This window comes from Stegostoma tigrinum, chromosome 5 (genome assembly GCF_030684315.1).
Source record: "Stegostoma tigrinum isolate sSteTig4 chromosome 5, sSteTig4.hap1, whole genome shotgun sequence".
NCBI lineage: Eukaryota > Metazoa > Chordata > Chondrichthyes > Orectolobiformes > Stegostomatidae > Stegostoma > Stegostoma tigrinum.
Window position 1 is genome coordinate 118,176,138 of NC_081358.1, and position 13,914 is coordinate 118,190,051.

A 13,914-nucleotide genomic window follows, 5' to 3' on the forward strand; every position below is an offset into this window, starting at 1 on the left:
ATGTGTATGCACAGGAAGATGGCACAAGCATTACAGTATAACTTTTTAATTGTGACATGATGATGAAACACTAGCATTAATAGTCAGGACTGTATTAGTTTTAATTGTTTAAAATGAGATTTTTCATAAATTTCATGGTATTATTTTCTCTTCTGTAACTTCTCAAAATAATCCTGTTTGATAAAGTACTGGTAGGGAGTCAAAGCCATTAAGTTTCCAACTTTGCCTCTAAGTTGGGGAAATAACAATGTTGTAAAATATTTCATTAGTCAGGCTTGCTTAATAATAGTGGGAATTTACAGACCACCATAAATGAAACTGTTGTTTGCAGTACCCCACCCAAGATGCACAGCAGTTTTTTTGCAATTCTGAGCAAATCCATTTTTATGCTTAATTAGCAGATCTCTAGTGGTGTTACTCAGAGTTTAGGTTTTGTGCGTATACAGTGTGTACAACCAAGTTGTATTAAGAAGAAAGATTTTGTTTTTGAGAACTTAAAATAATACAGGACCAGATGTCTTGTGGTACTGGGATAACGATGAGCTAACTTTAAGTTTCAAAGTAAACATTTTGGGGTGGAAGGTACGAGTGTCACAGAACAGAGGAGTAAGGACAAAATTTCTTGTAACACTGGGACATGTTTTGGGTGCAGAGGTTTTCAAGGTGGTGACCCTAATTTGGAATGTTGAGAGCCCTTGAACACTGTTTAGAATGGCATTTTGTTGAATTTCTTGAAGTGTTGAATTGTTAGATGTTTTACCTACTCTGGTGAATATAGTTGAAGGAAAAGACTCCATTATTATTGTTTCAAGAAACTTGCTGGAAGTAAATTGATAAATGTGGAGCTGGAAGACACTATCTCTGAAAGTAAATTAACATGCTTTCCTAGTAACAGTGACTAAACTTAGTTGAGATACTGTTGAAGCTTTTAAGTTGGTGGATAATAGTTAGAGACTTGAGATCATTTTAAATTATAATTTTAACATAGCTCCCTTTTCTTCTTTTGAAGGTTTTTTGGTTGTGAAATATTTTGAGAAATGTGTTGAACTGCTTGAAATTAAAAAAACTTAAATTTAGAAGAACATAATGTATTTTGCTGGATGGGTGGTACTGGGCAGATTATGAAACCATCAGCCAGACGAAACTGAGATTTCAGTTTCCAAAGCACAGTGGGAAATGGCTTGTAGTCCTATTCCCATTGTGGCCTTTGGAGTCTTTCTATGGCTGTCTTGTTGGTAGACAATGTTTCCTCTGTTTCCCACTTAATCTGAAAATCAAAATCTAATGGTTGGCAAACAGCATACGACGCAAATCTGGAACAACACTGAGCAGAGTATACCACTTGCATAATTTTCCCATTATCTGCTAGCAGTTTGAACAAATAGGAGTTAGGAATTAAATAGGTCCGGCGGTTACCCCACAACCAGAAATCAACCTGGTCTGTTGCTGCTTCAGCTTGGAGGCTGCGCGGTGTTGTGACCAGAGACTGGATTTCTCCACAGTCTTTTTTTTTAAAACTTGAAGGACAGTGATAGAATGCTAAGCAGCTCTGTTTGCTGAGACTAGTTGGGGACAGGTGCCAGTGGTATGATATTACAACTGCCTGCTCAAGTTCTGTTGGGAAATGAATCTACCCTTTGTAATTCGTAACTCAAATTGGTTCCCAAAGCCCCATTCTTGCTGAATCAAGATGAGCTAGGATAACTTTTCCATTTCAGGCAGTAGCTTTGACATCAGAACCAGGAAAAGTAACTACGCTAGGAGCTGTGTGGTGACTCTTAAATCTTGACTTGTTGAATGTCAGTCTTCTGTACCTTCTTGATTTGGTTTAAAATCCAGATCTACCATCCTATTTAAGTTTTAGTTCAATTTCTTTCGTATTGTATGCATCTACATGCGTGTATGCAACACCTCCATTGAAGCATTATATTCTTTGTTCTTACATTGTAGTTGACCACAGCCGTGTGAAGCTTCAGAAAGCAGACAATGATTATATCAATGCAAGCCTAATTGTTATGGAAGAAGCCCAGAGAAACTACATTCTAACCCAGGTAGGTAGTTTTAGAATGAGCCACATTGAGTGATTGTCGCAGAGTATGATTAAACATAAAACTGTGTATTCCATTTTCAGCAGTTCTGAACAGTGTTCCCTCCAATTTTTCTGGGGTTGAGCGGAGCCCAGTAGCCTGAAAGGTACATTGCATCCATTGAGCACTTATATTGCAATTATTTTTGCAGTTTGTATATGAGCTAATAAAAGTGTGCCATTGTACTTTCTGGTTACAGGTATTCTACCTGCTAAACTAAGCAAAAGTGTTTGCTTGGCTATGAAGTCTGAGGACACAACTAGTGGTGATGCAGTGTACATTATATATATATTGTGGCCAAGAGTGAACACTACTAATTTATTTGCTCCTTCACAGTTTTTTTCATACTTTATCATTGCTTGCTGCTCAGTGGTTGTAAATTGCATCCAGGATGTTTTTTGTCGAGATAAAATGTACGACTTTACTTACATCAAGTTGTCCAAGTAATCTATCTCTAATCTGTTTACATTTAGTCAAGTTCATGAAGTTAAATTCACACTAACAGTCAGCCCTTGATGCATGAAATATTGCACAAATGTCCAGAGGAGTTGACCATTCATGAAACCCGGTCATCTTTTAGAGTATAGTCTACCTAATGACTGAATATCTGAATGGAGCCCGTCTTGACTTTTTCCACAGCCATAAGTTTGAAACTGCAGTTGTTCACATATTTCATCACAGTTTGGTAAAAGAGGAATATTTTAGCAGTCACTCAACATTGTCTTTTCCAAATTCATAATTGATTGTCTTGGTGATTGCAGTATGATCAAACATATGCCACCCATGTAATTCCTCTTCTGAAAGTCTACTTTCTGGGTAGTCACACAGTAGTTGAATAAATTGAAGCATTGGAATAGTATCCACATCACTGTCAGAAGCAGCTAGAACCTTCCTAACTTTACTCAAATAGACATGTTCACCTAGATGCTGAATCTCCGGTTTATTGATCTTGACCCCTGCAAATTTCTTTGGTTCAACTGGTGTCAAACAGCATCTTTGCAATAATTTATTCTTTCTTATTCGTTCATGGGATGTGGGCATCATTGACTAGGCCAGCATATATTTTCCGTCAACCACATTCCTGTAGTTTTGGAGTCGCATGTTGGGCAGATCTGGAAAAGACGGCAGTTACTTTTTCTGAAGGACATTGATGAGCCAGATTGCTGGTTGTTAGTAAAACCAATGGGTACATGAGCATGATGTGTCTTGATTCCAAATGTGTCTTGAATTCAAATTCCAACAGCTGCCTTAGTGGGATTGAAATCTGGATCCCTGGAGCATTTCCTGGGTCTCAGGATTAGAAGGTTAGTGATAGTACCACTGGGCCATCTGGGGTTTGAATCTCACAATGGTCACTGGTGAAATTGGATTCAATACAAGTAATTTGTATTAAAAAGCCAGCCCAGAGAAAGCACCAGGAGTATCTAAAAATGCGGTCTCAACGTTGTGGAGCTATGGCATAGGACCGCTTGCATACTAACAGCATAGCCACGAAGTAATAGATAGGACTCAGTAATTTCACAACAAACAGGTGAGATGTATGCTCTGCAGTCCTGTGACATCCTGTCATAAATGGTGGTGAGCAATTAAATAAGTTACTTAAAGAGAAGGCTGCACAAATATCCTATCTTCAATGATAGCACGTTAGTGCAAAAGTTGAGGCTAAAGCATTTACAACAGTCTTCAATTAGAAGTGCTGAGGCGTGACTCATCTTGGCCTGCTTTAGATGTTCCCAGTGTTGTAGATGCTCGTCTTCAGCCAATTTGATTCCCTCCGTGTGATATCAAGAGACGGCTACTGCAAAAGCCAGAATCTGAAAAACATTCCGACTTTAGTATTGCAGAACAAATCTAAAACGCCAGTTATTGCCCATCAGTCTCTTATTGCTCATCAGTAAATTGATGGAAGCAATCGTCAACAGTACTACCAAGGACCACTAGCTTGGCAGTAACCTGCACTCTGAAAGATAACCACTGGTGCATTCCCTATTTCTAGGGCCGCCTCTTTTAAGTACTGTGTGAAGTAAATATCCTGGGGATTCGTCGATCTTAACTCCACCAGTTTCTCCAACACCACTTCCCTCATACTGATTTCCTTCAGTTCCTCCTTCTGTCTAGACCCTATTTTCCCCAATATCTTTGGGATGTTATTTATGACCACCTTTGTTAACTCAATCAAATTAAAGATTTAATTCCTCTGCCATCTCTTTGTTGGGCAAGGTATTAAAATGGTCAAAACAGTTTTTGCAGTTTTTTTTGAAAACTCAAAAGGCCCATTGGTGACTGGATCACCATTTAAAATGGCTGAGAATGTAGTCAAGACAGTCTTTGTGATTATACAATCCAGGAATTTCTTTGGAGCTACTCACATTCTGAACGTATAGTCACCAGTCTCAACATTGACAAATACTTGGTGCTGCAGTGCTATATGCCACCATGTCCATAACAACAGACCATTCAGGCTTTTATTGACTCTGGAAGTGACTTTTCTTTCATTTAGAAATCAGCTGAGTCTAGTGGATATGTTGAATGTAGTAGTATCAAAAGAATAAATGAAACAATCTACTATAAAGAAATGTGAAGAAAGCATTTTCTAGCATACCTTTCAAGATGTCTGTTCGATTTAATGATGCAAATCTCAAAACTTAACTCAATTTTGCATCTAACTGAAAATTCAATTATACTGCCTAGTGGATATCAAAATGAAGACAATAGGCTAGGAGTATCTCTGCAGTAATTTCAATTCAAAGCAGACAGTTCTATCGAACTGAAGAAATGCAGTCACTGGCTGTTGGAGTCCATTTCTTTCTTTTAAAAGAAAAGTTCTGATTTGATCTACTGTAATGAAGACTGACACGTTTTTAACATGAGGTACAATTTCTAAAGCCTTGTGCTAATGTTTATTCTTCAACAGGACTTAACGGGAAATGCTTGCAGGGACTTTGATTTAGGGCATCACAGTTTCGACAGGTGCTGTTTGCATTATTTGTACACATGCACACAGACACTTTCAATAGTTATCACTATTTATTTATACAGGATAAAATTTCATTAATTCAGCCATCCGAAATTCTGGCTTAGAATGTCGACATCATTCGTAGAACCAATTGTTGCCTTTGCTGAGATTAACTAATGCAGCATACACTGAATTTATAGTTTTCTAGTGCCACTCAGTCTTGTATTTTATAGTTGGTATCAGTTTAATCCACTTACTTCTAATCCTTAATCTTCAAATAATGTCAATCAGAAAGCCTTAGCTCTGTGCCACTGCTCATTGATTAAGAAATTGCAAATGTATTTACACTTTTCCTATTCAGTGCAATTCTAGCCAAATAATGCAGCTTTTATTTGTCTGAAGTAAATTAGCCAACTCTGCGCAGACCATTCTGTAAATGGCTCTTGTGGCACTGTGGGAGTGTCTCTACCTCTGAACTAGGAGGTCAAGGTTGAAGTGCAACCTGCTCCAGAAGTTGGTTAGAAAATATCCAGAACATTGTGTAAGAGCAGTTTTGTGGTAATGTCATGGAACTGCCATCACTGAATATAAATACCACAACGGGCAGAGTCGTTACATTTTGTGGGATGTCAGGGTTGCTGGCTGGCCAACATTTATTGCTAGTTTCTATTCGCCGTTGTGAAGGTGGCGATGAGCCCCCATCCTGAACTGTTGCAGTCCACCTGCTGTGGGTTGACCCACTATACCATTAGGGAAGGGATTCCAGGATTTTGACCCAGTGACAGTGAAAGAATGGCGATACATTTCCGAGTCAGAATGGTGAGTGGCTTTGAGGAGAATCTGAAGGTGGTGGTGTTCCCATACATCTGTTGCCCTTGTCCTTCTGGATGAGTGCAGCTCCAACAACATTCGAAGCTTGACACCATGGGTTTGGAAGATGCTCCCTGAGGATCTTTGCTGAATTTTTGGAGTACATTTTGTAGATGGTATGCACTGCTGCTACTGAACATTGGTGGTGGAGGGAGTGGATGCTTGTGGATGCAATCATGCCAATAAAGTGGGCTACTTTGTCCTGGATGGTTTCAAATCCCTCATCTCATGAATGAATTTAAAAAAAGCTTCTTGAATGTTGTTGGGTCTGCACTCATCCAGGCAAGTGGGGAGTATTCCATACACTCCTGACTTGTGCTTTGTAGATAGTGGACAGGGTTTGAGGAGTCAGGGGATGAGTTACTTGCCACAGTATTCCTAGCTTCAGACTTGCCACTGCGTTCATGGTGAGTTCAGCTGAGTAAATTTGCAGAAGGTTGGAGGAGTAAATGGCAGGTTCCTTAGAGGCATCAACATAAGGAAGGATCTATGCGTACAGGTTCACAATTCCTTGAGAGTGGCAACACAAGTCGATAAGGTGGTCCAAATGGCGTTTGGCTTGCTTGCGTTTGATTGGGCTATAAAGTGTATAACTTGGCAAACCATGTTGCAGCGGTATAGAACTTTAGTTAGTCCACATGTGCAGTATTATGTACAGTCCTGGTCACCACACCACAAGAAGAATGTGCAAGCTTTGGAGAGGGTACAGAAAAGGTTTACCAGGATGTTGTCAGGTTTGGTGTGTTTTACTTATGAGGAGTGATTGGACAGACTTGGTTTGTTTTTGTTTGAATGTTGGAGGCTGAGGGGTGACCTGATGGAAGTATACAAAATTGAGAGTCATGGATAGTGGGTACCTTTCCTTCCCAGGGTCGAAACCTCATTTTACGAGGGATGTAGGCTTAAGGTAAAAGGGGGAAACGTGAACGGCCATGTTTTATTTTGCAACAGAGAGTGGTAAGTTCCTGGAAGTTGCTGCCGCGAAAGGTGATACAGGCAGCTAGAATAGCAATGTTTCAGATGCAGCTTGACAGATACATGAATAAGCAGGGAATAGAGGGATATGGACCATGAAGAGGCAAAAGGATTTTAATATAGAAAAGTGTCATGTTGGCATAGGCTAAGTGGACCAGAGGCGCCTGATCATGTGCTGTACTGTTGTTCATTCTGTTTATTTTTTCTTTCTTAGGAAGAAAAGTTGGTTCATATTGGCATATTTTGAAGCTTATCCTGTATGGATTTCTCATTAGCTTGGTGAATGATTCCTTTGTGTCAGATACCTAAATAGCCAAGTAAGATTGTTCTTGACTTTTTGTCCTTCAAGAGGACTATGCATTGTTATACTTAGTTTCTCTTGGTTATTACTTTTTTTGAAGAGTCATTATCCACACAGAGGTTGAATCACTAAGCAGGATTCGTAGAGGCTGAAAAAAATTGTTGTTTTGCTGGAACCAAGATCTTAAGTTCAAGATTACAGTATTTCATTTTTATTTTATTTTTAACCCTTATTCCTTAGCAGTTATCATGTCAAGAAATATTAAGCAGTTTAATTTTTTTTACTTTTTACTTTTTACTTTTTCTTTGTCATTTTTTTTGAAAGGTAGGATGTAATTATGGATCCTGCAGACCTGTCCACATACTTTGTCAATTGGGAAGTAGCTTCTTCACGTGGTTAGACCATAAGACATAGGAGTGGAAGTAAGGCCATTCGGCCCATCAAGCCCACTCCGCCATTTAAATCATGGCTGATGGGAATTTCAACTCCACTTCCCTGCACTCTCCCTGCATTCCATTTGAGATCAAGAATTTGTCGATCTCTGCCTTGAAGGCATCCAACGTCCTGGCCTCCACTGCACTCTGCGGCAATGAATTCCACAAGCCCACCACTCTCTGGCTGAAGAAATGTCATATCATTTCAGTTTTAAATTTGCCCCCTCTAATTTTAAGGCTGTGCCACGGGTCCTAGTCTCTCCGCCTAACGGAAACAACTTCCTAGCGTCCACCCCTTCTAAACCATACATTATCTTGTTGTTTTGAAACTGAATCTTTCTGCTAAATAGCAAACTTAGCAAGGACATTGCAGGCCTCTCGTAGTTTGATGTGCGACTTAACCAATTATACTTCGTCCTTTTCTATGCCGTAAAGCCTCGACCTTGATAGAAAAGCAAAATACTGTAGGGGCTGGAAATTTAAAATAAAAACAAAGTGTTTGAAAATTCAGCAGACCTGATCAAGGGTCATTAATTTGAAATGCCTATGCTTTTCTCTCCACAGATGTTTAGTGGAACTTAGTAAGCCAGGCTATATTTTTGAAGAGGAAAATAATTCTGAAAGACTTAAAATGTTGTCTTTGTTCCCGATCTGATAGATTTACTGGGTTACTTTATTGCTTTAAAAAAAAAAGCACATCAATAGGGATCTCTTGGAAATATAACGATATATGCTATGAAGTACGTTACTCCGCCGCCTCCCCCAGTATCGACCTTACAGCTTCATGCACCTTGATAATGGGTAATTTATTGAGAATTTTATCATAGGTAATGATAGCCCTGAATAGAGAGGAAAAATCTTTTTTAAAAAATTCTGTTCGTTTTACCTTCAGAAATATGTAGAGTCCTGTATGTTAAGTTCCTTGATACCGTAAGATAAAGAAGCAGAGTTAGACCATTCAGCCCATTGAAACTGCATCACCAGTAGTCAAAACCTGTCTATTTCTTGCTTAAATATGCTGAATGTTCGAGCCGGCACAACCTTCTTGAGCAGTGAGATCCACAGATAAACCACCCTCTGACTGAAGAAATTCCTCCTCCGCTTAGTTCTAAAGGGTCACCCCTTTTCTCTGAAGCTGTGCCTTTGGGTCCTTGTCTCTCTGTGCAAGCATCTTCTCCATGTCATCTATATCCAGGCTTCTCAGTATTATGTAAACTTGAATGAAATTCACCCTTATTCTTCTAAACTACGTTGAATCCAGACCCAGAGTCTTAAACTACTCCTCACAGGATAAGCCCTTCGTCCCCAAGATCATTCTTGTGAATCTCCTCTAGACCTTGTCCAAAGCCAGTACATCTTCCTTAAATACAATGCCCAGACTGCGCTCGATATCGCAAATGCAGTTTGTCTCGAGTCTTGTTCAACCTTGGCAGTTGTAGTCTAGCTCTCTTGAAATGAATGATAACATTGCATCCTCAAAGAATTCTAACAGACTTTTCGGGCATGACCTCCCTTTGATGAAGCAATGTTGACTTAGCCTGTTTTACTATGCACTTTCAAGTTCTCTGCCATCTCATCCTTAATGGATCTAAAATCTTACCAATAACAGAAGTCAGGCTAACCAGCCTGAAGTTTTCTGTTTTCTGCCTCCTTATCTCGGTAAACCTGGGTGTTATACTAGCCATTTTCCAGTCCTCTGGGACCTCCCTGACTCTAATGATTCCTGCAAGGTCACCGATTCCTTGCAAATCTCCTTAGCTATCCCTTTCAGAACTTTGGGGTATAGTCCATCTCATCCAGGTGACTTAGCCACCTTCAGACGTTTCAGCTTCCCTGGTACCTTCTCCCTAGTGATGGCCACTACACTAACCTTTGCCCATGACTTTCTTCAAGTTCTGGTATGCTGCTTGTGTCTTCCACCATGATGCAGAGACTATTCAGTTCCTCTGCTATCTCTTTACTCAATACTACTCATTAGTCCTCATTACTACTTCAATCTCATTTTCCAGTGATCCAATGAACACTCTTCCCTCTTAACTTTTTATACATTTTTTTTTAAAAAATCATCTTTTATTTGACTTGCTAGCTTACCATCTTATATCATTCTTCCCCCCCCCCCAACCCCCAAACACTCCCCTCCCCGCATTAGCTTCCCAATCCTCTGGCTTCCCACGAATCTTCCAGATTTTGTAAAATTCCAGAATTTAGACTAACACAACTTTTTAAAATTAATTTTCTTGATAGTAAAATCAAAAGACAAGAACCCTCACCCCATCCCCCTCTCTGATGAAGGGTTTAGGCCCGAAACGTCATCTTTTGTGCTCCTGAGATGCTGCTTGGCCAGCTGTGTTCATCCAGCTTCGCACTTTGTTATCTTGGATTCTCCAGCATCTGCAGTTCCCATTATCTCTAGATGTAACTTTTAGTGGCTTGTTAAAATTTTAAGCTTTTAGTGGTATTTTCTTTGGAGTGGAGGAAAATATAAACTTGGAACAATGACTTATTGTAACAGGGATTTGATGATTGATGACCTGTCTTTCTTAGTGTTCAACTTGACATTTTTAAGATTTTGAGTTACTGTAAATATCCAGTTTGTGATCATGATATGACCACTTAATGTTTTCTAGAAGTGTTTTTGCCTTTGTGTGTGACTGCATAACTATTGCCTTGTGCATATTCCATTTCAAAACTAACTGAGTCATATGTACAGGTCGGGTGTTTAGCAATTGTTGAATGAACTCGGGTGTTAGAAACAACATGTTTTAACCACTGGAACATGATTAGTTTTCAGCCTGTTTGTGGCTTTTTTAAAAATTGTAGGAGCTGGAGATTTTAAAATAAATTTACACTCAGCCAGAAATGATTCAGTGGTTGTCTTCCATAAGTTTTGAAAAGTTTTCAATTTCAGTGTTTACTCTGTGTACTATTTCATTCTCTTTGAAACAAAGCAACTTTTATACCGTGGCTATGAACGGAGCCAAGTGGAGCGTTCAGTGATTAGCTGCTTAACTATAAACTTTATAGGTTAGGAAAGGGGCTGAATGTACAACAGTCTTTTGTTGTTTTGATGCTTTGAGTAAATTTAACCTCAGAATTGTGTGGTTTTGAGTTATTGAGAGCAATAAATTTTCCAAACAGGAGCCCAATCTCCAGTCCCCCTCATTTCTATTTTTTTTCAAGATGAAGGGTGGTTTAGTTGTTAACCTCATGAAAAGTTCTTAACTTTGTTCATTTTAACATTGTTTCTATTTTAGATCTGTGATAGCTGGGCTGTTTTCAGGCTTTTGAAAACTGGCAGGGCAATTAAGGCAAGCAAGAATAATTTAGTAAAGTAAACAACTTTGCAGTGCTGGTTGTGTGCCAAGCTTGCCCCAACCTCCCTCTCCGAACTTAGTCGTTCCACCGTGCCATTTTTCCAATGCCTACCTGCCTTAGTATCCAAGATCATTGGATACCAAGGTTAACCTAAAGGAGAAAATGTGGAGGAGAAAATTGCATTGAAAGCTTTTCTCCCGAATTCCAAAAAAAATGCACCTCCCTGTAAATATCGGGGGCCCTGGTGTGCTAGTGTTTGCTAGTTGGTTTGATAGGAGTTTATCATAGTAATCTATTATTTGTCATGTCATCTTTGACCCTCCAAGGGTACATCACAGGGAATGGGGCCTTGCCTGTGAAACTTTCCTTCGGGTAGAAGGAAAAGATTGTGGACTGCATCTAAATTGTAAAAGTGGGTTTGCCTGATATAGCACATAATGAATAGCTTTTGAGGATGATGACATGTTGCAATCATAGGACAATCCATGTGATGAATGGTAGGTAGTAGTATTTTGCTAATGCTTTCATGGAATATGGACATTACTGGTGAGATGAGCATCTGTTGCCTATCTTTAGTTGCCCTGGAGAGGTGATGGTGAACTGCTACCTTGAGCCAAGACAGTGAGTGTGGTGTTGGTACATTGACAGTGCTGTTTAGTAGACAGTTCCAAGATTCTGACCCTGCAACAGTGGAGGAACAACATTCTCTAGGACCTTAACATTAAGTGAATAAATCCAGTCCTGATTGCCTTTCCAAAATGCAGCACCTCACATTTACTTAAATGAAACACTATCTGCCACCCTCAGAAAATCTTAGCACAGCACTTTCTCTGATCTTTATAGCACAGGCAAAGGAAAGAAGGCTGCCATGCAGAAATGACATAGACACAGCAAAGGAAAAAAAAAAGGCCTTGAGTATTAATTTATTTTTTTCACAGAAAAAGCAATAATGTTTGACACAGTTACAGGGCCCTGACAAAGGGTTTTGGCCCGAAATGTTGGCTTCCCTGCTGCTTGGATGCTGCCTGACCTGTGCTTTTTCAGCTCCACATTTATTGACTTTATCCTAAATTAATCCAGTTCCATTTGCCAGCATTTGGCCTCTCTTAAACCCTCTATCCCTTTCAACCCTTTCTATTTGTATACCCATCCAGATGCCTTTTAAATGTTGTAATTGCACCAGCCTCCTTCTTTTCCTCTGACAGCTCCATACATGCATCACACACTGTTTGTGAAAAAAGTTGCCCCTTAGGTCCGTGTTAAATCTCTCTTCTCTCACCTTAAACCTATGCCATCTCGTTCTGGACTCCCCCACCTTAGCGTAAACACCTTGACTGTTCACCCTAGCCGTGCCCCTCATGATCTTATAAATCTGTATCAGGTCACCTTCAACCTCCGACACTCGAGGGAAAATAGCCCTAGCCTATCCACCCCCTCCTTATATCTCAAACCCTCCAACCTGGCAGCATCCTTGTAAATCCTTTCTCAACCCTTTCAAGTTTCACAGTGTCCTTCCTATAGCAGGGAAACCAAAGCTGCACACAGTGTTTTAAAAATGGCTTAACCAGTGTCCTGTACAGCCGCAACATGACATCCCATCTCCTATATTCTGTGCACTAGCCAATAAAGGCAAGCATACGAAATGCTGCCTCCACTCCTTCTGACTCCCCTTTCAAGAAGCTGTGCACCTGTGTCCCTATGTCTCTTTGTTCAGTGACACTCCCCAGGACAATTACCTGATTTGCCTTTCCAAAATGCAGCACCTCACTTATACCTAAATTAAACTCCATCTGCCTTCCCTCGGAACATCTTGGCACTTTGCTTGTGCTGTTGCAAGGTCAGAGAAAGTAAAGAAAGCTGCAGTGCAGGAATAACATAAACACAGAAGGTAAAAAGGCTTTGAGTATTAACGTGATCTATTTTTAGAAAAAGCAATAATGTTTGACACCTGCAGAGGCTTATATTTAATTATGTTTGCGAACCTGAGTTTGAGTGATTGTGGATATTTGGATTGGCTTTTTTAAAAAAAGTTTAATAAATGAACGTTGCAATTTTTTTTTTGCATTGCATTTCTTGAAAGTCACATGCCTTGTGATAACTGCTTGTTTACTGCGGTGTTCCTGCTTGAGTTTGACTGTCAGGTTCCAGTTTCTAAAACAGAAGTTGCTGGAAAACCTCAACAGTCTGGCAGCATCTGTGAAGAGAAATCAGTTAACGTTTTGGATCCGGCGACCCTTCGAAGTCAGTTCCTAAGCAGAAGATAGGATGGTGGGAGGTTGTAAGATGTAAACAATAGGTATAGATAGAACCCAAAGAGAGAAAACAGTTGTGCAACTTCTCTTTTTGTTTCTGATTTACAGCACCTGCTGTTCTTTCAGTTTTTATTTAGGTTTTAGTTTCTGTTTGGAGATTGCTTGGATTGTTCAGTTGTCCAACCTGCAAAAGGAAATCGCCTTCCAAGCCCAGCTGTCATGTTTCTGAAAAACCTTTAGTTAAGTGTCCACTGTGATACTCGAATCCTGGTTTGGGCTGAACCTGGATTATTCTCCTGAAGATAGTATTTTCTGAGTAAGCTACATTGTTGAAGATCCAAAAACATCTTGTTTTGTAACCAATGTCTATGTGCACCTGAATACCAGATCAACAGAGATTTGAATGGTCCCTACATTATCCTTGCTTTTCTGACTTCAAAAGCAAAGACTTAGGCTAGAAGATAAATCTTTGACAAGTTTCTTTTACTCCTTTTCCTAGTGTGAGCAAGTGTGAAAATGTCTTTTGCTGTTTTTATATAATATAATTCCATCACTACCTGACTCCCCAAAGTCTTTCTGCTCTTTAAATGGCACAAATCAAAAGGGTGCCTTGTTGATTGCAGCTCCAACAACTGTCAAGGAGCTCAGCACCATCCAGGACAAAGCAGCCTGCTTGATTGGCACCACCTCCACTCCCTCCACCACCAACACTCAGTTGCACCAG

The 13,914-nt window shown here is 39.8% G+C and overlaps 1 protein-coding gene across 5 annotated transcripts in view; it reads left to right on the forward strand.

Moving 5' to 3' along the window:
* LOC125451694 (tyrosine-protein phosphatase non-receptor type 2-like) overlaps window positions 1–13,914 on the forward strand; it is an 80,631-nt gene that overhangs the window by 27,426 nt on the left and 39,291 nt on the right. For all 5 annotated transcript variants that reach the window (XM_048529188.1, XM_048529185.2, XM_048529186.2 and 2 more), the window contains one exon: window positions 1,951–2,051. In XM_048529188.1, the coding sequence (XP_048385145.1) occupies window positions 1,951–2,051 (101 nt within the window). The remainder of the gene's footprint in view (window positions 1–1,950; window positions 2,052–13,914) is intronic.